The sequence below is a fragment of the Ochotona curzoniae genome, unplaced genomic scaffold (genome assembly GCF_017591425.1).
Source record: "Ochotona curzoniae isolate NIBS_2020 unplaced genomic scaffold, NIBS_Ocur_1.0 contig_4105, whole genome shotgun sequence".
NCBI classification, from domain to species: domain Eukaryota; kingdom Metazoa; phylum Chordata; class Mammalia; order Lagomorpha; family Ochotonidae; genus Ochotona; species Ochotona curzoniae.
In genome coordinates, this window is record NW_024466129.1 from 2,094,230 (window position 1) to 2,117,286 (window position 23,057).

Sequence of the window (23,057 nt, forward strand, 5' to 3'; positions counted from 1 at the left end):
TCTCAAACTGTAAGTACCTCAATATAACTTCTTTTCTTTGCTTAAAGTTTTACTGTGTTACAGGCATTAGTGGCCATTCAGCCAGTTACACTAGAAGTGCCTTAATTAAAAAAAACAATAAAGACATTCCTAAAAATTTTAAAAATTAAAGTTTGAAAATGTATGATGCTGTCATTTTTTTTTTTTATTGTTGTTTACATTGTATTATGTGGTACAGTTTTATAGGCGCTGGGGATTCCCCCCTCCCCTCCCCCCATGGTGGATTCCTCCACCTTGTTGCATAACCATAGTTCAAGTTCAGTTGAGATTCCTTCCTTGCAAACACATGCCTAGCTTAAAGTTCAGCGTCTTATTGTCCAGTTAAGTTCAGTGGCCTCTTGGGGAGACCTTCTCTGGTCTGAAGGTAGGGCTAACAGAGTAAAGATCCGGTCAGTTAAAAGCCCCAACAAAATCTCAGTATCAATATACAACATTACGGAATTAATTGACATAGTATTGGGTAAACAATATGTTAAAAATAATGCAATTTCCATTCTTCGAAACATCTGGGTTGAGACAGTATCAATGACAGGTTCAAAAAATAACAAACAACCAAACAAAAAACTTACAGGTTAAATCAAGGCAAACATGTGGTATCTAACCTTTTGGGATTCGCTCATTTCCCTTAGCGTTATAGTTTCCAGTTGGGCCCATTTAGCCACAAAGAACTGCATTTTGTTTTTTTTAATAGCTGAGTAATATTCCATGGAGTAGATGAACCAAAGCTTTCTTATCCAATCTTCTGCTGATGGGCATTTCGATGCTGTCATTTTTTAAGATCTTGGTTTTAACTGTGATTGGAAGATTAAAAAATGAGGATCTTGTAAATTGAGTTTAAAAATTCATAGAAACTATTTTTCTGACTGTAATACTTGCGGTCCACTGCTCAAGAATGAGACTGTTGCTGCTCAAGTTCTTTGTTGCCTAATTTGAATGATGCCAGAATATGTTTATAATTTGATTGAATTATTATGTTGTTAATCCTGTTCTTTTTGAATATTTCAGTCCTGTGCCTAAGGATAGAGATAAATTTTATTTCAAATTAAAGCAAGGAATAGAGAAGAAGGTTGTGATTACAGTGCAGCAACTTTCCAACAAGGAATTAGCCATCGAAAGGTAAGCGTGTGCCTCCTAAGACCACAGGACCTTGCATCGATGTTCTCAAGGTGTTTCCAGAGAAACGAAGTCAGCCGTTACTCCCTGTTGCTTCTCCGAGTACAAATGAGTGTGACAATAACATGAGCATCTCCACTTTCCAACTCGTTTTAAGAAACCAACATTACCTTAACAGCCAGAAGCCTAGTGACTACAAGACAAAATAATGGAACTGTAGATCGAATTAATCGAGATGAAAATGTCTAGTTATCTGAATACATAGTAATCTGAAAGTATAGCAAATACAACATGGAGATAAAGATAAAATATTTATCATTAGATTTTTCTTCTCAGTTTTTGGTGCATCTGCTCAGTTGTTGAGATTTGTGCTTTTTCCTTATTTTCATGGTGGTGTTAGCCACCTTCTCACTTCTGATACAGGCATTGCCTGTAGAGACAAAGTCCTGCAGTTTGTGCTTGTCATTGAATGTCTTCATTTCGCTTTCACTTCTGAATGACAACTTTGCTCGGTACAATACTTATGTCTGTCAAGTTTTTCATTCAGAACTTAATTTTTTAAAAAAAGATTTATTGGGCCCGGCGCAATGGCGCAGTGGTTAAGGTCCTCGCCTTGCACACCCGGGATCCCATATGGTCTCCGGTTCTAATCCTGGCAGCCCCGCTTCCCTTCCAGCTCCCTGTCTGTGGCCCGGGAAAGCAGTCGAGGACGGCCCAAAGCTTTGGGACCCTGCACCCGCGTGGGAGACCTGGAAGAGGCTCCTGGCTTCGGATCGGCACAGCATCGGCCGTTGTGCTCACTTAGGGAGTGAATCATCGGACGGAAGATCTTCCTCTCTGTCTCTCCTCTCTGTATATCCGCCTTTCCAATAAAGAAAATAAAAAATAAATCTTTTTTTAAAAAAAGATTTATTTATTTATGTGAAAGAGCCAAGAATCAGTAGCTTTATCCGGGTCTCCTTCCTTTCTTCCTTCCTTCCTTCCTTTTTCCTTTTTCCTTTTTTCCTTTTTTCCTTTTTTCCTTTTTCCTTTTCCTTTTCCTTTCCCTTCCCTTCCCTTCCCTTCCCTTTTTTCCTTTTTCCCTTTTTCCCTTCCCTTCACTTTTTCCCTTCCCTTTTTCCCTCCCTCCCTCCCTCTCTTTCTTTCTTTTATTTATTTATTTTTATTGGAAAGCCAGATATACAGACAGAGGAGGAGAGAGAGGAAGATCTTCTGTCCCATGGTTCACTCCCTAAGTGGCGGCAGCGGTTGGAGCTGAGCCAATCTAAAGCCAGGAGCCAGGAGTTTCATCTGGGTCTCTCACACGGGTGCAGGGTCCCAATGCTTTGGGCCATCCTCGACTGCTTTCTCAGGCCACAGGCAGGGAGCTGGATGGGAAGCGGGGTCGCCAGGATTACAACTGGCGCCCATACGGAATCTTGGCACATTCAAGACGAGGACTTTAACTGCTATGCTATTGCGCCAGACCCTTCTGCTGCTTTCTTAAGCACATTATCAGGAACCTGGATCTGAAGTGGAGTGGCTGGGACTTCAACCAGCACTCACGTGGGAGCTTTGACTATAAGCCTGCTGGGCCATGGTGTTAACCCGCTGGCTCCACTTTAAAACACCAAATATTTATATCACCTCTCCTGTCCTGTTAAGCCTAATGGTGTTCATATAGTTTTATTTGAAAGGCAGATTTTATAGAAAGAAGGAAAGATAGAGAAGGTTTTTCGTCTGCTGGTTCACTCTCCACCTGGCCACATCAGCCAAAGCTGAGCTGACCACAAAGCTGAAAGCCAGGAGCCTCTTTCGGGTCTCTCCCATGGGTACAGGGTCCCAAGGACTTGGGCCAGCTTCTTCTGCTCTCCTGGTCACAAGCAGGGAGCTGGATCAGTAGCGGAGAGGCTAGGACGTGAAGTGGTGCCTATCTGGGATGCTGGCACTACAGGGTGGAGGATTAGCTTGCTGAGCCACTGTGCTGATCCCTGTATTGCTTTTATTTAAATACAACAGAGTTGTCGATGATAATATCTGAGACTTACAATGTAGGTTCTTTATCCAGTAGTAATTACTTAATACATGTTAAATCTCATTGCTTCCTCTTTCACTCATTCTATCAAGATGAGCTCTACAAACATTCAAATGAAAATTGATTGCTTTAGGCCAATGAGCCTTCCCCAAAGACTATGTCATTTAGCACAATAGGAGAATATCTTGTGATATGAGATATCTTATAAATGCTCAGATTTACCTACTTTAGAAAAAAAACCCTTTGTCTTTTATTGGGTTAAATTTGGTATTTAATATATTTAGATCTTATCCCTAAACTGTGCAATTTAATATAATCCAGTAGGTGGCAGTCTTGTCAAGATAGTTCTTAACGCTGTTTTAATATTGCCTCTGTTGGAGTTAACAGCATAAAACCTTGATTTGAAAGAAAGTATTTACAGTTCCATAATGTTGCCTTCCCTTCAGAAAGAGAAAAGAAAAATTAACATCATTGAAAGCTTTTCATATGTAATATTTCTTGGATTTATAAAATAGAAACTCAGAGAAAAGCATTACCTAATATTCTGTTTTTTTTTTTTTTTAATGATTTTACTGCGAAGGAAGTTTCTGTCCATCACAGGTTCGTCTTGTATAGATAATTGGTAACATGATACTCAAGCTTTCTGTTCTATGTTTATCCTAGAATTGAGCTTGGGACAAAGAGCTCTGTGGGTGCTTACCTCATGCTTACGCAGCACCTTCTCTGTGCTGGGCCCAGTCCCAGCTTTCACCTGTGAGGTGGAGAAAGTATTCTTCAATTTACAGTTGAGGAAACAGAGACTAGATGGCTTACCAGAGGTCATACAGTTATTTTTGAGTTAAACTTACATAACTGTTCCAACAACTTCTTTTTAAACACTGGAATAATTGAATAAAAAGTACATAAAATGCTAAATTGATTACCATATAGGCTGAGTGGTTGAAAATTGCAGTTGATAAAATCCATTGTTTTTGAAGATTATGAATTCTTAAAACAGAACTGGTGATTATATCTGTCCACAACCAGTTGACATTTCTGTGAGTTTTGATGTCAATATCCTTAGAAATATTTCACAAGATTTTCTTGCAGAATACTGTATCAGTGTGGGGTTTTAGTCTTATCTAGTATAAATACACTACCCTATTATCTAGCACTCATCTTGGGTACTTCGTATAGATCATTAGTTATGCTTGGTACTCAAAAACTGAGGAAAGAAAAGGGAAAGTTTCAGAATTTGTCATATGAATTTTCTGACTAGCTGATTTTTTTTTGCCATGTATTACTTTGTGTTTTGTGCTAAAAGTGTCTCAGCACAAATACTGTGATGTATTTTAAAAAAATAGGTGGCATTGCAGTTTGTTAGTAATAGAAGGTGTTCAAATGATGGTAAATTCTGGTCCTATAGGGGAGGAGCTATTAAGAGGTGTTTAAGCTGCACAGTTCTGTGTTGTCACATCACCCTGTTCCCAGGTACTTTATGCGGGCAGTTTCATCCGGAATTGAGTGCCAATACAGCAAACCTGGCACAGTGGTTGGGTTTGATATAAGGGTGAATAACGCTTGGATTGGATTTGAGCTGAGTGATACGTGTTAATGCTGGTAGAAAGGAAGAATGTCCATGGGTTGCTTTTATTTTACCCTAATTTGAGTTAAGAGTAGTCATCCCAAGTGTGTTAGAAAAAATGCCTTCTTGCTAGAAGGCAGGGATCCTATCAGACCATATAGAGTAACAGATTAAGATTCATGCTATTTAATAATTTTCAGAGCAACTCAGAGATCTGCCTGCTTCAGTAGCACATTCCACTTTAGTAGTGAATTTATACTTGCTGGCTTGTGGCAAAATCCATGTAATGGGAAATTAAGTGCCAAGTGCCAAGTCCATAGCATGAATTATTGACAAGTACTCTTTGTTGTGTTATTTCCTTGAGGGCACAGTTTTCTAGCCAAGGAATACTTAAACATAAAAATCAGTCAGGGCTCTTTCCTTATAGTTTAGGAAGTATAGGTAGGATTTTTACACCATTCAAATTCATGGACAGTAGAATTTGAATAATTATTCTGTAGCTTGTCTGATTGACGTGAAAATTTTCTGAGAATCTTTTCCTGAATTTACCCTGTAATTTTGCCTTCACCTTGGCAAGTTGTTACAGTCTTGTTTTGTGGGCTCAAGTCACTAACTTGGAGTTGCCTGGTTTGACTTGCATGTTTTATTCTCTTATGTAAATTAATGTATATATACAAGGTCAAATTTTAGATGTTCTGATAGTTGTTCTTAAAAGGCACATCATTCTTTTCCTTTCTGAAAAATAGAAAAAATAGTGGGGTGACTTGTACATCGCATGATATTCTCAAATCTGCCTTTAGAGCTTATTTGCATATTCTCTTAATATTTTCTTTTAAGGCAGTTGAAAAACTAACCTCCTTCCTTGGGAACATAGAATATTACTTGCAAAAATGTTTTGGTTTTTCTCCGGTAGTTATTTCAAGTGACAGTTGCTGGAACACATTTGACTTTATTAGGTTAGGTGCTTTGGAAAGGGGGCGATCGGGAACGCTGCCTGTGTCCTAGCTGTTGGACTGCAACTTGTTTTTAGAACAGAATTTTCAGCATTTTCCACTGCTGGCTTCTGCCGGCATCGTTTGGAGAGAGGTGTAGTATTGTGTGTGTGTGAATTATATATGTGTATATAATATGTAATTTATAGTATATAACAATTCTTTTTCACTGTTGTTTTATAAGAAAGACTTTTTTTTTTAAATATAGGAGGAATGAAAACCTCATTTCCTGCAATGTGTTTCTGTAAGATGATTAATTCTAGGAGTCTTGGGGTTCATTTTATAGATTCCCAGGGAACCACAGTGCTTCTCCAGAGAAGCTGTGTGTGCAGTTTTCCCAGCTTCTTGCAGTGAGCAATGTTTTACATTGCTATGACAAGCAGTGTTATAGGTAATAAAGTACAGTTAAGGGGTCAGCCTTGTTGCCTGGGACTCAAGCATCCGAAGTCAGAGCCCTGGTTTAAGTCTTGCTGGATACAGCTTCCTGCTGTTATGCCTGGGAAGGCAGTAAAAGAGGGGCTGGGTGCTGTGGTCCTGTCTCCCAGGTGCAGGACATGGGCGGAGTGCAGGGCTCCTTTCTTCATCCTGGCCCAGCTCCTGCCATTGTGGCCATTTGGGGAGTGATGTGCAGATAGAAGATTTCTCTCTGTGTGTGTGTGTGTGTGTGTGTGTGTGTGTGTGTGTGTGTGTGTGTTTGAGTGTGTCTCTGCAACTAGTCTGTAAATAAGTACATCTCCCATATCTTCCCCCCAAATTATCACAATAGTGTATTCACTTCACAGTAACAAGCTTAACTTTACTACCTAAAGATATTGTATTTTAGCAAGTAGAAGCAGGGAAAAAAGAGAAAAATGAAGTTACATATAATAAAAGTGAACTAAAACAAAGATGGAAATCCTGATGTTACTCATAAGTATCAACTCCTGCTGTTTCCAGCAGTGAATTCCCAGTATGCTAATCTCACTTCTGGGTGGATTTTCATACTCCATGTAACAGGTGTCACAGATCAGGGAGAACATATGGTATCTGTCCATTGGGGAATGGCTTATTTCTCCAAGTATGTTTCTCAGCTGGGTCATTTTGATAGATATGATAAGAATGATAAGATTTCATTCTTTTTTTGTGGCTGAGTAGTATTCCATGATGTGTTTATACCACATTTTCTTTATCCAGTCATGAATGATGGGCATTTGTGTTAGTTCCATATCTTAATTATTATGCGTTGGAAACACGGGGCTACAGGACATTCCCTCATATGTAGATTTCATTTCTTTTGGCTATATTCCCAGGAGTGGGATAGCTGGATCATATGGTTGATCTATTTTCAGATATCTGAGAAATCTCCATGCATTGGGCGTGGTAGATCTCCTTGACCATTGACAGAGGGGAGGGAGTGATGACAGCTGCCACACCTCTTGTCTTCATGTCCACCGTGGCTAAAACCCATACCCACTCTGGCACTTGAACTACACAGTGCATCTCTGTGATGTCCGTGTGAGCGCAGAATCCTGCTGTAACACACTTTGGGCAGGCTAGGACCTCTTAGTCTCTACTGTAAGGCACACTGACTGCCCAGAGCCCCAGGTCATACTGTGCCCTATGGTGCAGACGCAGAAGTTCAGCAGACTGCTCTCAGATCTCCTGCAGTGGCTGGGATTTGAGGCTCTGCTGCTCACCATGCGTCTGCCTGGCGTGAGGGCACCAGCTTCCCTTCAGTGCTCTGCCTTGGGAAATTGTGTCCCTGAGCGTGTGGCAGTGCAAAGGGGTGCCAGCGCCTGCCAGTCTGCTAGCACAGAGTTTTTGGGGCAGGTTCATTTGTCTCACTTAAAACTTCTTAGCCGCCTGTATTTGCAGATGCTGGCAGGTAGACTGCTGCTTAACATCACTGATCTCCAGGTGGGGTTAAGCCCGGGTTGCTATAGTCCTCTCTGTGGATGGGGTGGGGCCCGAGGGAGAAGGGCGGGGAGGAGGACGATTGGAACTCTGCTCCCCAAGATGACATGAGGATTCCTTGTCCTCTACCTGGCTTCTAGAGTCATGGGTACCTCATACGCCATGGGTAGTGTTGCCCGTGTTGCTGGATTTTGCAGGGCCAGCATATAGAGATCTGGCGTTCTCTTCTCTGACTTAAAAACGGCACCAACTCCTGTTTGGTCAAAGTGTCCAGACCCAGTACCAAGGAAAGATACGTGATCCTGTGTCCCTCACCCCACAAACGTCTGGGGACACCCCGTCACCAGCTCCCACAACTGTCTAGCATAAAGTTAATGCTGTTCTCTAGGTTCTTTGCCAGAAAATATTACCAGCAGCATGGCTGCCACAGCCTGCTCGTTCCTGGCTAAGCGAGCTACAGCTCCCCTTAGTCCTGGTCAGGGCAGCTGCCCTGTGGAGTTTCTGCTGTCCACTGTGCTTCTGCCTTGTCCACGCTGTCTGTGGTATGTCTCTTCACTGTCTAGCACGTTGCTGTTGCAGGATTCTTCGAATCTTCCTTTGAAAACACATTGCCTATGCCAATACTTTTTTTTGTAAAGGAAGAACTTGACATTGATTCAGCGTATAGACATCTGCGGAGCTCTTGAGTCTTTTGTAAATCGTGGTACACTTTTCTTACACTCACATACCTCAATTAAAAAAATTTGTCACCTTTTAATTCTATTTTAAAAGTGATTTTAAATGTAGCTTCATTTCAAATTTTTAAAAAAGATTTATTTAATTACAGAGAGGGGGAGAGACATGCAGAGAGGGTCTTCAATCTGCTATTCCCAGATGGTTGTAACTCCTTGGCCAAGCCAGCAGCCAGAGCTTCGTTTGGGTTTCCCAGATGGATGCAAGGGCCGAATGACTGGGGCAATATTTCTGTGCTTTTCCATGCACATTAGCAGGAAGTAGAGCATTAGAGCAGGAAGTAGTGGATTAGAAGTAGAGCAGTAGGTACTCAAACCTGCACCTGTGTACTATGGCCCCTTCCATGAAATATTTGAAATATTTTTTCTAAAAAAAGTTCATATTCTTTTCCATGATATTTTTTATAGATATAGGGATTTCCCCTTTTCCTCCCTTCTTCCCCTCCTACCATTTCCCCCTATACTATTACCATAGTTTAGTCCTTTTGTAACAGTTACAAATTTAACATTTAATTTAACATTAAATACATCATGGAATTGTAGGTATAGACAAAGAAAATATAGTATTGAGTTAGTAAAGGCACTCTTGGAGAATCAAGATGGCGGGATATGGTAAGGACACATTTAAACAGATGGAGAAACATTAGCCAGGGTGAAGCAAAGAGGGCACATTCCAGGAAATAGAAGAGGACAGAATGACAGTAGAGGGACACCTGGAGACTGATGGTTCACAGGAAAGCAGTGGAGATAATGGTGTGGTGTTACAGTGACCATACCCTCCCAGCAGATTCAGCACGCAGCGATCTGAACTGCACCTGCGGCTGTAACTCCACCAGTAAGCAGGTGGGAAGGGGCATTCACTGGGGGCTCAGGAAGTGAACCCAGACAAAGAACTGCCCATCATGATGGTTTGTTTGATTTGACCATGAGCAAATACAGAGCAGCAGATCCCAAACTGGCGGTGCAGGAACAGGATGGATGTTACAGCACAGACACCCACTAGAGCCAAATAAGGTGCCATTTTGTGTAAGAAGGCAAAGGCTATGGGACAGGACTGCACATACATTAAGCTGGGAACAAACTCATTTCTGGCTCAGTATGTTGCCCCGATGTGGCATCCTACAAGTTCTACCCAAAATAGGTCTGGGTAGCTCCCATACCTAATGGCCCATAGATCAAGAATTCCAGTAGTGGAACATCAGGTACCATTTTGCACAGTGTGGCAAATGCTTTGAGACTGTAGGGACAACAGTGAGCTATACATGCACTGAGCTGGGAGCAAATTCAATGAGCTCAGTTCATTGTATTGGTTGCCCCTTACTGGAGGGAGTGGTACAAGTGACTGCAAACAAAGAACCGTATACCTACTACAGTAAGTAAAATCAAATTGTAGACCTGTGGGTGTCGCAGCTTAGAGGAGAAGAATCTGCTAACCAGAAGTACAATGACTAAGAGCAAAAGAAGAGACAAAGGCACAATGAATATTACTGAAAACTTCCCTACAAAGGAGCAAAACCCCTTGCCAGCCTCAGAGTTCACTGAGGAAGACATCAAGGAAATGGAGGCTATAGAATTCAGAAAACTCATTATAAAGCTTCTTGTCAACATTGAGAAGCACATACAGGGGTTCAAGGAATTTAGGGAATATATCACACAGGAAATAGCAACACCGAAACATTTTGAGGAGAAGGAGCGTAAAGATTGTTTTTTGCGTAATAAGAATTACAGCTGGGAGGTAACACAGGAACTGATCCAGAACATCATGCTGTTCTTCCTGAGGCCTCTAGGGGGCAGATGGCGTTGGGGACAAAAAGAGGGATGCTCCCAGTGCCTTGTCCTTATTCAGAATAGCAGTAGCATTTTAAAGGTTGTTTTTAAAGATCTTTGGATCATTTACAAGGAGGAAAACCTAAAAGAAGGAAAGATAAGAGAGACAGCTGTCAAAGCCAGGTGGATTCAGTTGGTCCGTGTGTGTGTGTGTGTGTGTATGGGGGATTACATGCAGGTGGTAATTTTATGTTCTGCTCCAGACGTGGAATTTCTCTGAAGAAAACTCCAGTGTACAGTAATGGCTGTGAAGGTCTTGTTTGTTGTGGACGCGTAGGACTTCTTGAGTTGGTTGATTTAAACCTTGAAGGGCCAGCTGTACCACTGCATCAATTCAGTTAGTTTCTTTTGATGAGAGGTTAGTTCAGCAGGCTGAGAAAGGCCACATTGTGCTGAGGGGGATGGACAAGAGGCTGCGTCCTGATGATGTCGTCTCTGCTAAAGGGACACGCATATAGGGGACTTGGGCTCATACAGAATGTGTCACTATTTAGGTTTCCTGTGTTAGTTTTACCTGATGGAAAAGCAAACTTTATTACTAAATACTTTTTCATCCAAGTTAAATTTTGAAATTCAATTAATGATTGGCATAATCATTTTTAATCTTGATTTGAAGATGCACTTAAGTAATGGAGAAAGTGATTGTGGTGAGAATGGTTCAAGTCTCAGAGGGAGTGACTCTGATGGACACTGTGCATTAGCAGAACTCTTGGGGTTATTCCACAACATTGAAAATGCGAAGGATCAGATAAGGGAGCGGATCCTTCCTTAGAGGTGTTGCAGTTTGCCAAGGCATGGAGCAGGTGCTTACTCTGTGTTACAGGTCGTAGGAGAAGGCAGCAAGCACTGTTCTAATGAGTCTTGGTTTTCAAAGGCGTAAGCTGTGTACAGTGCTTTCAATGCAAAAGTACTGAATAAATAGCTTTTTTTTTTAACTTAAATTATTATTTATTCATAATATAGCTAAGAGCTTGTAAACTTTTGAGAAAAAATGGAAAGGTCACAGGACAGTTGTCAGTTTGAAACTTCACGTTGCATGGTTATCTTTAAGGTTCAGCACTGCAGTGGGGCCTTGTGTTGTCTTTCCCTACTTGATCCCTTTAGTGAATAGACAGTGGGGGAGAAAGACTTAGAAAAGCTGATGTTAGGATATCAGTTCATGCTGCCATTTAACCTTACTGTTTTCTGTATTGTTCTAAAAAGCAGAGAAACTGATTATTCTGTGCTGAAATTCTGCCTGCCCCTAGGTGATGCCGCCACTTCTTCATTTTTAGTAACATAACTGTAGTGTGCGTGTCACTGTGTTCTCTGAGAGATGATTGGTCACAGCCCCTCCCCCCGGAGACCCCGCCCCTCCTTTCGTCTTTGTGGATGCATAAACAATCCTGATGGTCTGATAGACTAAAAGCAAAAGTAAATTTAATAAAATTTCGTATCACCGAACATTAATAAAACATGTCTTTTTTTCATTGTTTCTTGCAATTAAGTCTAAAGTAATAAATATTTACTGAGGTTTTCATGTTTGTTTTGGAGGCTAAGTTTGTGTTAAAGTTACTTGAATCTTTGTTTCTAATAAAAACTCACTCCATAGTTTGGAAGGCTGAACTTTCTCTTCTTTGTGATAGTGGTGCTAGTAATTTATAATTTGCGGTTTCTTTAATTATATGTTATAATAATATAATATTAATATAATTTGCAACAGTTCATTTCATTTTTGTGATTTTTCTATTTCACCTTTACTCTAATATAAAATACATATATAACCAAGTAATTTGAGACCTACGGAAAGTGAGACTAAATTTTTGAGTTTCCCAGGTTCGCACAATGGGCACCTGGTCTTTTCTACTGGGATCCTGTTGAGGTGGCAGGGTGTATTGACAGTTCTGAAGTGATGGAGGCTGAAGCTCTCGGTGTATTGTGGTAGTGATGCCTGGGGAATCTGGCAGGAGGACCTTTCTTCATAACCTTTCGGCCTCGTGTTTACTTTGAAGTTGACTCCCCTTTCAAGTCCCATATTCTCTTTCTGCCATCTTTTTCTGGGAAGCACCATTGATCGGTCACTATATTTAGGTTCTGTTTGTTCCACGTTGCCAGGATGAACTTGGTACTGGTTGTTTGGTCTTATCTTAAGCTCTCTATGGAGGATTAGTTTGTCCTGACCTGCAGTCCATGTCAGAACCACTTTCACAGAGAAAGAAAAGGAGGTCTTTTGTTTACCTGGGGTCCGTTGTTAACAGTAACTGTCAGCTCCATAGGTGAAAGCCACTGTCTTAAAGCAGCAGGTACGCTTCACTTGCTAGGAATAGCGTTGTTTTCCACTGTGTGCCTTAGAGCTGTATCAGTACAAATTGACATCAGACACAACAAAACGATGTTGGCAGAATGGAATATTGTAATTGGGGTATGAATTCAATCCTGTAACTTAATATGTAGCTTTGGGCTAATTGTTTTTATTTCCTGAAGAATTAGCTTTACCCTTGTTATATGAGGGATTATTTAGAAACATGATTGTAGTAATTGTTGGATTTGCTGACTGCCCATGAAAGAGCAAATCAGCCAAGTGTAGAAAAAAATATAGATGGCCTTTATTCACAGGAACTGTTGGCGGGCCTCGCTTCGCTGCATAGTGGGATGACAGAGGCAGAGGAGGGAGCCGCAGAGGGACAGGACAAGCTGAGGGAAGAGGCGCACAGGGTTTCCAAACCCCTGGATGCACACGCCGAAGCGGGTGTCACTTGGTCCTTCCTTGGTGCGGAATGTCGGCCTGTGCCCATCACTGTGCAGCATTGATGCCGCTGCCTCAGGGGCTGCCGCATTTCTGCTGTCCTACCCGAGTTTCAGTCTGAGATCAGAGTGACTTACTGGGTTTAGAGCAAGCTCCGCCCTCCTCCCGTAACCACGGCAACCATCAATAATCTACAGTGCTCAGGGTGGACTTCAATTCCGAATCACGTCAGCTCTTTGCTGTGTCATACACAGTGTTGGCTGTGTCAGCTCTTTGTCTTGGTAACACCCTGTGCTTCCCCGTTTGCTTCTGAGTACCTGCTTGCCTGTTTTCCTCCTGTACTGGCCGGTGAGCTCTTTGAGAAGGTAGTTGGAAAAGTCTAATCCCGGATGTATTATTCTTGATAAATCTCGTCGATTTCCTTAGGACACTTGATGTGTGTAATTTTGGAAGTGACTAACAGAGATTGATAGGAAATAGCCTGTCATTTTCGGGCTGACAGAAACCTTTAAACCCTCACGTGTTATACTTCTCCCATTCTCACCGGGAGGAAGCTGAGGTGCAGGTGGGCTAGGTGCTCTGCTGTAAAGGTCACCTGCTGCACAAGGCTGGAAAAGAGCAGTCCGTCGAAGGTCATAGACGTACTGTGATAAATGTCTCCATTAGCAAAGCCTTAGTCTCCCTCTACAGCTGCTTCCATGGTAGAGTTTAGATGTAAAAGCGTATCATACACAGACTGCTATAAAACTTTAATCATGGAGAGGATGTGTCACAAACTATTAGCACTGATTCCTCAGAGACCTGAGCGAGAAGGGAAAAATATTTTTCTTTATAAAGTTTGACAAAATGTTTAAACTATAATGAATATAAAGTAGTTTTGAAAGTTAAAAACCCTGCAGTATGAAAATTGTCTCTTAAGTAATGAGGGTTGCAAGCTGAAACGAAGTGTCTGGAAAAATTTGTGACAAATCTGTCTTCGTTGACCTGACCTTTCCGTTGAGATGACCAAATAATTTATTTGGGAAATAATTAATCTCTTATTCTTGCTTTAGAAGAATTTGAATCATCAGAGGAAATAATACAGTGAATTGTATGGTTAATTACTGTTTAATTTATGCAGACTTTATTATAGGAGGTCATAGAGTGATTATAGCAATCTAGTAATCATGTTAAATTATGACTATTACAGTATTCCTTTGTGTAGGCTGTGCTTTATTCTGTTAAAAAAATGTTTGGAAACTTATCCTCAGAGCTTGCTGAAGGTATCTTTTCTGTACATGATCAGTTTTGGATGCCAAAAAGGACTCCATTTTAAGATTTGTTTGTTTTCAGTTGAAAGGTAAATTTTAGAGAGAGAGGGAGAAAGAGAGTTCTTTCATGTGCTGGTCCACTCCTCCAGTGGCCCCTGTCGCCAGTTTAAAAGTCTCCCGCATGGGTGCAGGCGCCAAGCACTTGGGTCATCCTCCACTGTTTTCCTAGGATATAATCAGAGTGCTGGATTGGAAGCGGAGCAGCTAGGGGACAAATCTTCCCCCGTTTGGGATGCTGGCCACACAAATAGAGGATTAGTGGCCAATGCCACCACATAGGAGTCTTTAGCAAGGCGTACTGAAGCACTCAGCAGGCAGTCAGGGTATTTGCTGCAGTGTAAGCTCACGTTCTAATGGATCAGTCACTTAGGAGGAGACCATGGGAACAGCATGGAGCAGATAGGGTGGCTGGGCAGCTGCCATTGTTCTGAAATAACATTTCATGATTCTAGTTAGATTCTCTATGACATGGTCTGGTTGTCAGATTGGATCAGATTAATTGATGTTTTAAAGACATTTTAATTTTTTTTGTTTTCTTTTAAAGATTTATTTATTTATTGGAAAGTCAGATATACAGAGAGGAGGAGAGACAGACAGGAAGATCTTCCGTCCGATGATTCACTCCCCAGGTGAGCGCAATGGCCGGTACTGCGCCGATCCAAAGCCAGGAGCCAGGAACCTCTTCCAGGTCTCCCACACGGGTGCAGGGTCCCAAGGCTTTGGGCCGTCCTCAACTGCTTTCCCGGGCAATAAGCAGGGAGCTGGATGGGAAGTGGAGCTGCTGAGATTAGAACCAGCGCCCATATGGGATCCCGGCATGTTCAAGGCGAGGACTTTAACAGCCACTAAGCTACGCTGAAAAGCCCATGACATTTTATTTTTAAAGATTTAGTTTATTCTTATTGGAAAGTCAGTATACAGAGAGGAGGAGAGACAAAGAAGAAGAATTTCTGTCCGATGATTCATTCCCGAGCAGCCACATGGCTGGAGCTGCAGCGATCTGAAGCCAGGAGCCAGAAGCCAGGAGCCAGGAGCTTTTTCTCGGTCTCCCGTGTGGGTGCAGGGTCCCAAGGCTTTGGGCCATCCTTCACTGCTTTCTCAGGCCAGAAGCAGAGAGCTGGGATAGGAAACGAGGCTGCTGGGATTAGAACCGGTGTCCATGTGGGATCCCAGCGCACACAAAGCAAGGACCTTAGCCACTAGGTTACTGTGCCGGGCCCAGATTAATTGATTTTAAACTACATAATTGGAACAACTCTGATGCAAATGAAGTGTTTTATTTCCATGTAAGTTAACTTGTATCTTATGATGTTTTTTTTCAGTCAGCAGTCAGTGACCTTTTAATGGCAATTTCTGATCACTGATAATCCTCCACAAACAAGATTAAAATCTGTGAATTTTGGAAAATTAAATATGTGAAATTTTTTTATGTGCCTCAATGAATTCTTGTTTCTGGCTTTTTAGAGAAAAGTGTAAAACTGTTTAAAAGTATGGAGTTCAGTTGATATGGTGATTATAGCAATCATATTTTTTCCTCCCTGGATTTTCCTGTCTTTGATATCTTGTCTCTCCCTTCCATATTCACAGATGCTTTGGAATGCTCTTAAGCCCAGGTCGCAATGTGAAGAACAGTGACATGCACTTACTGGATATGGTAATGAGAAGCTTAATAATGAACATTGTTTTCTATTTCAAAGCACTTTCTGTTTTAACATTCTGTCATGTTGCCCGTTTCTTTTACCTGCGTGATAGTCATCATTTAAAACTTTAAGCCCGAACATCAAGTTACTTGTGAGCAAGGGACTTATAAAAGTCCCAGCAAAGCCGTCACATGCAGTCGGAAGGCAGTGAGAGCCTGGTGTGGTGATAGTGCCTGTGTGTGCATCTGCTTGCCTTCCTGGAAGGAGCCAGGAGAAGCAGCAGTTACGAGCAGCGTCTCCGTGATGGGTGTGCTGCCCTCATCCATCCGGCCGCATGGTCACTGCTTTGGCTGCTGACATGGATGCTGGTGTTTCCTTAAAGCAGTTGTCTCTCTGAATTTCTTCCTGATCCCATAGCTGTAGCAGAGTGTCCCTCCTGTGGACCTGGTGTCCGAGCAGTGCTATTAAGGATTAATCTGTTTTCACGAGCAGTTATTTGGTGTGAAAGTAGCAATGCTTCTTAGCTTTCTGCAGAAATACCTTCTCACGTTGAAGTTAACTAAGCTATTCACTTTGTAATTTCAACACGGTGTGTGAAGTACTTGTGCTAGAGTATGTGTGTGTGCTTGGTGAGCGGAGACCTTTATCTGTAGTGATATTAAGCTCTCCATGTTTCTTCCTTTCAGCTGTGTTGACAAATGTCATTTAAATATTGCTCATTAAATCAGCTTAAATGGTTATTTTATGATAACATCAATGTTGATTTGCTTGTAGCATCAGAATGCTTTATTCAGGATTTTGTGCACTTGTCTGTGGGCCAAGTGTTGTGCCAAGTGCTGAGGTTAGACTGTATGTGAAATATGGCTTTCACCGCCTGTTAATCTGTAGTCTTGCCATAGAAACAAGTCATTTGGGTGTGCAGTGTAGCACTGGGTGAAGTGCTCTCTCTGATGGTACAGTGAGCCACGCAGTTAGGGAGGGAGCACTCCGCTGGCAGGTACAGTGGACGTGGTACAGGTACACGTCAGTTGGCTGTTTATCCCTCTCCCTTCCATCTCTCCCTCTAATACAGCAGTATTAGAGGTAGACCAAAGTATTTTGGAATCTTGGATATTCCATAGAGAGATAGTTAGGAAGCATTGAAACATTAAACACATTTGAGATCCTAGGTTCTAAATAATCATGGTCCTGTAGATTTAAAAAGTTGAGGATGGACCAGGGCAAAGATTTGTCCTTAAAGCCTTGATTCAGATTGTAGGGTTATGGAACTGAAACCCCTCTGGTTTCTGTCCGCTGTAGAATTGTCTTTGACTTGTAAGTCCAGCACTCATGCTCCTGAAAGAGAAGTTGGCTTACTTGCACAACCAATGTTTGTGCAAATGGAAAATTTCCAGTGTTAATATTGATTGTATTTTGTTGTAGGGTCTTTGACTCTTGCTGGATAGCTTTGTATTAAAGGGATAATTATTGTAAAACTGTGTCTTTATGATCCCTGAGATCACGTTCCTTGTATCCTGACTAGTTTTAGTTTTGCCCCTTTTGCGGTGCTGATGCTGGCTGTGAGGGCTGCCTGTACTCACGTCCTTGACTTTGTTTCAGGAAGGAATTCGCAAGTGAGAGATAGCGAATAGTAAACAGCAAGCATTTGATTCAGAAAGCAAAAGTGCAAATTCCAAAGAATTGGCCTACTGTAAGGGAAATGCTTAATATTATTTTGTTGTTTAGTGAAAGGGAAGCACATTTCAGTAAGAGGGAGGGAGGAGTATCATTTGTAATTCAACACGTGTTTTTTTGTGTGCCTCCTTTTATCTAAGAGATGTCTATCTCTACACGGAAACTATGAAGAAAGTGGTAGAATTTAATATTTAAGGAAACTCTTTTATAAGGCCAAAAAATTACAATAAAAATAAAACCTCCACTTGACTACAAACACAAATTTTAATAAAATGAATTGCTTAGAATAGAGTACAGTTGAAAAAGGTGATTTTTAACAATGTGTATATTATCAGAGACTGCTGTTTAAATTGTTGCAGGAATCCATGGGAAAGAGCTGTGACGGGAGAGCTTATGTCATCACCGGCATGTGGGACCCCAACGCTCCGATATTTCTGCCACTTAATGAGGAAACCCCAAAAGGTGACTTTCTTAAAAGGTCCCTTACTTATTTGCCTTGAACTTTACATTATGAAAAATATTATTTTGTTTTTGTTTTTTAAAAAATTGTCATGCTTATTTAGAATGTAGATATTTGAAGTTTTTTTTTTTATACTTTCTGTGGAATAAAACTCCATTAATCAAAAGTATATTCCTAAAAGACATGCGAAGTAATTTTATTAAATCATGTTCATAGGATGTATTTGGGCTTTGTGTTTCATGTGTCACTATAGAGTTTTGTTTGATGGGATTATTGGGGAGCATGAAGATAATGGTGAAAGCAAAGAAAGTCCGGAAATTTTTCTGTTTTTATTTATAATTTTAACTGTTTTTATATTCTAGATTGCTTACATTTTTTACATTGATTGATTGGGTCTGTCCTTATCTTTTGGAATATTAACAGCATCTATTGAGGCTTTCATTTGTGACCAACTTTTTTTGTCTTATTCTTTATGTTTTAATTTTATTTAGCATGTCTGCAATTGGATAGAAGCTGATAAATGTTAAATAGTCACATTTATCATTTTTCCCAATATACTTTTTATTCATGCATTATCCAAATATGTATTAATTGCCTAGAAGATTCTGTATTAAAATTAAAAGGAGTCTGTGACCAAAAACAATTTAAATGGCAACTAGAATTGTGGCTGATGATTACTGTTTTGTCTAAAGCACTAGATGAAATTCTGATTTTTTTCATAGATGGAACTTCAAAAACGTCAGGGAGTAGCTGATCAAGGATAAGTTTACTGTAGTGCAAACAATTTTGAAATTAATCCGTAGATTTTTTTTTAAGATTTATTTTTATTATTTTTTTATTAGAAAGGCGGATATACAGAGAGGAGAGACAGAGAGGAAGATCTTCCGTCCGATGATTCACTCCTGAAATGAGCTCAACGGCTGATACTGTGCCGGTCCAAAGCCAGGAGCCTCTTCCAGGTCTCCCCCGCGGGTGCAGGGTCCCAAAGCTTTGGGCCATCCTCGACTGCTTTCCCGGGCCACAGGCAGGGAGCTGGAAGGGAAGCAGGACTGCCGGGCTAGAACCGGTGCCCATATGGGATCCCGGGATCTCGGGCGTACAAGGCTAGGACCTTAACCACTTGCGCCACTGCGCCAGGCCCAATCCGTAGATTTTTTAAAAATAATTTCACATAATTTTTATTGATACTTATATGCACCAGGATTCCCAGAAAAGATTAGTTGGAGCTGATCAGGAACCTAAGGGACTAATGTACCCTCGTATGAAGTACAGGAAGAAAGTTTGGGATTGTTAAGCAAGATCCATGAGAGACCATCATTTGAACTGAGAAAGACAGAATGGGGTTTCGTAGGAATAAAAGATGTGCCAGTGTAAACACAGATTCACCTTAGTTAACCAGGCACGCCTTCACCTTTAGCCAGAGTCAGTGTAAGGAAGCCGCCTCTGTTAATATAAGGAAAGTTAATTTTTAAATGAGTCTGAAAAAAGAACTTTAAAGAGTTTTTAAAAATTGAAATATTTAAAAATGTGATCTGAAGGCAGAGATCAATTTATCTCATTTACTGGCTCACTTCCTGACTGGCTCCAAGAGCTGGAGCTGAACCAAGCTGAAGCCAGGTACTCAGCTCACAGGGACCTGGCTACTGGGGTAATGACCAGGCCTCCCAGGGTGCTGTAGGGACCCACTGTTGGGGACATGACCCCACTACTGGGGACATGAGCTGGCCTCCCAGGGTGCTGTGGAGACCCTACTACTGGGGAAATGACCCCACTACTGCCAGGAGCAGAGCCAGGACTTATAATCCTAGCACTCTGACAGGGACAGGAATGTCTGCATGTCTGCTTATGTTTTAAAACACACTTGCAGTAACTAGTAAGTATAGAAAGATGTAGATGAAGTAATGGGAGGTCTGGGCTGTTCTTGAATGCTCAGCTTCATGCCTGCTGTCAGTCTTCATTGGGCACAGGGGCTTGCTAAAGGTGGTTCTTGCTAAAGGTGGACCTTCTTCAAAGGACAGTGCACACCTTTCTTTGGGCAAGTAGAACTTTTCCTGTACCTGCTGAGCTACGGTTGTTTTTACTCAAGTAGGCCTTAGGCTAAGGTGTCAGCTCTGATCCCGTCCCGAGGAAAGCCCAGGAATCTTGGAAGCAGTGGAACCTGAGCAAATAGCCTTCTTTGCACTGATACCACACGCGTTTGCTGGATGCTGCAGATGTGCTCAGTGGAAATTTATTGTCAGTAACTGTATTGCCTTCAGAACTTCCTTCCTCAAACACAGCAAGTGTAGTTTTTTTCCATAGCACAAACTTTTCATAGACTTTTTGAAGAGTCCTATCATGCATGGCTTTGATTTTTTTTTTTTAAAGATTTATTTACTTGAAAACCAAAGTTACAGAGGGGAGAGGTCAGAGAGAAATTTTCCTGAGAATAAATACACAATATGCACAATAAGGGTATTGGTATATCTCCAAGGAGTTCCCTTAAAGCATACAACATGGAAACATTTGTATGAATAATAGTATTTTACATGTACATATTTAAAGTTGAGAATGCTGAGCATTTTTTTCTAATTTTACCACTTTCCCATGTAGTTCATCACACATAACCAATAATTGCTAGTGTGTATTTTCGTAAGATGAGAAGACAAACATCTCTGTGGCTTTTCCAAGGTTCTCTCGGAAATGGGATAGGATATGAGAGCAGATGTGCTGCCTACTGTTCTGAGGAGGCAGCTGCGAAATGGGTTAGGATTAACGTGAAAGCAGGAAATTTTTATGTTGCATAACTATTCAGGGTCTAATGTGAGGAATAAAATAAAATGAAAAGCTGTTGGGGGCCTGACCTGGTAGCCTAGTGGCTAAAGTCCTTGCCCTGTGTGCACTGGGATCCCATATGGGTGCAGGTTTATGTCCTGGCAGCTCCACTTCCCATCCAGCTCCCTGCCTGTGGCCTGGGAAATCAGTCAAGGACGGCCCAAAACGCATGGGAGACCTAGCAGAGGCTCCTGGCTCCTGCCTTCAGGTTGGCTCAGCTCTGGCCATTGTGGCCAGTGAATCAACCAACGAAGCATCTTTCTCTCTGTCTCTCCTCCTCTCTGTAAATCTAACTCTCCAATAAAAATATTTTTTGTTTAAAAAAAGAGCTGTTGACAGATATTTGATTAATATAGGGCCATTAGTGTCTGATAAACATACTTGGAGTACTTGGCTACCTATTTAATTAGGTTATAAAACATTGCAAAATTGATGTTTAGAAGATAATATTGTGAAAAAAACTCAGTTGTTTTAGGAGTGAGGAGGTTTGTTTTCTTAGTCAGAACGTTTCTGCTGCAGATAAGCGGGTGTACATGACCGTGGCTGTGGACATGGTGGTCACAGAGGTGCTGGAGCCGGTCCGTTTTCTGCTGGAGACCGTAGTCCGCGTGTACCCTGCCAATGAGCGCTTCTGGTACTTCAGCAGGAAGACTTTCACGGAAACTTTCTTCATGAGGTTGAAACAGGTAGGACTTTTTTATTCTCTTACAGTAATATATTTTTACCTTCTTTTTTGTGTTAAGGTAATTATTTTACTTCCTGTCAAAAGTGTATAATTTTTCCAAAAACACAACAATATTTGGTAGCAGCCATTAGTGTGTAAAATCCATGTTTAGGTGATGTAAGGTTGATTGGTTGGTTTGTTTTAAGTTTGGTATAATTACCTACTTTTTCTTCAGAAACTTGTAAGTGCATCTGTGAATTATGAGCATGTTTAATACAAATGTTGATTCTGTATAAAAAACAATTTTTCTTCATTTCATGTATAAATATTTGAAACCAAACTAACAGGACACAGATATATTAGATGCTTATAACCTTTTAATGGAAAAAATTCTAATGGATATTTAATTTTCATCGTTACTTCTGCCTATAATTTTAAGTTGTCTGTAAGATACTAACACTTTATTCAACTTACTAACAAGGCAATGAAATATTTTAAGATTAAATGGGCAAAATCAGGATTCTTATGCATATATTAGCTAGCATTAGTAGGTAAATAAATAATTTTCATTTGATAGTGAAGGAAGACAGTAACAGTAAAAAGTAATTTGAATTTTTATAGTACCAGTTTTATAAAACCAGTGTGAAATTCTCTCTTCAAACCCTGGGAGTCCCTCCCATCTGTTTTCCTGAGAACGTCCACTCTGCCATGTTTGCAAGTCATGAGGCTTCATACGTGAGGCTTCATACGTGAGGCTTCATACATGAGGCTTCATACGTGAGGCTTCATACACGAGGCTTCATACGTGAGGCTTCATACGCGAGGCTTCATACGTGAGGCTTCATATGCGAGGCTTCATACGTGAGGCTTCATATGCGAGGCGTAAAGCGGTGACACTAGGGGTCGGTACTGACCAGAGATGGCAGCCACTTAACCACTTATTTTCATTAAAGAAGAAGAAACAAAACAACTATTTGTAGACCAGTTAGCCTTTTAAACAGGAACTATTTGGAAATGGTCATGTTTTTTATTTTTTATAAAATTATTACAGCTATGGTTTGACAACATTTTTTAGTATGTGGACTGTTTTTTGGTAGTATATGTCAATGAAATTATATGAGCCAATGAGATATATGAGTTCCACCAGCAGTCAGGTCCAGGTTGCCCTTTAGAACTAAATGCCATCAGATTCTGGCAAAAAGAGGAAAGAAAAAGATATCCATGCAATGGGTGCCACTGACAGCCCTGTGATCTAGTTGAAAGTCACAACTGGTATCTCCTTAATCTGGTTCTGTTAGACCTTGATTGGGGAAAAAGGCTGAGCAGACAATGATGCGGACACACCATGTCAGTACGGTGGGTGGAGAGCAATGATGGGGTGCCCTGGCTACAGAGGGGCACAGCAGGTGGAGAGCGATGATGGGTTGCCCTGGCTACAGAGGCTTCGGCAGAAGTAGCACAGGAACCTGAGACTGAAACTAGGCCAGTTAGTCACAAAAAGGACAGAGAAGCAATAGAAGCAGAGGCGAAAAAGGAAATAGATCAATGGATACCTTAGATATACATGGAATAATCAGGAACTATTACAAGCAGCTAT

The 23,057-nt window shown here is 41.1% G+C and overlaps 1 protein-coding gene across 4 annotated transcripts in view; it reads left to right on the plus strand.

Moving 5' to 3' along the window:
- Window positions 1-23,057, plus strand: part of RABGAP1L (RAB GTPase activating protein 1 like) — a 592,969-nt gene that overhangs the window by 79,445 nt on the left and 490,467 nt on the right. For all 4 annotated transcript variants that reach the window (XM_040984290.1, XM_040984291.1, XM_040984292.1 and 1 more), the window contains 4 exons: window positions 1,045-1,155; window positions 15,796-15,862; window positions 17,882-17,984; window positions 21,316-21,482. In XM_040984290.1, coding sequence (XP_040840224.1) covers window positions 1,045-1,155; window positions 15,796-15,862; window positions 17,882-17,984; window positions 21,316-21,482 — 448 coding nt within the window. The remainder of the gene's footprint in view (window positions 1-1,044; window positions 1,156-15,795; window positions 15,863-17,881; window positions 17,985-21,315; window positions 21,483-23,057) is intronic.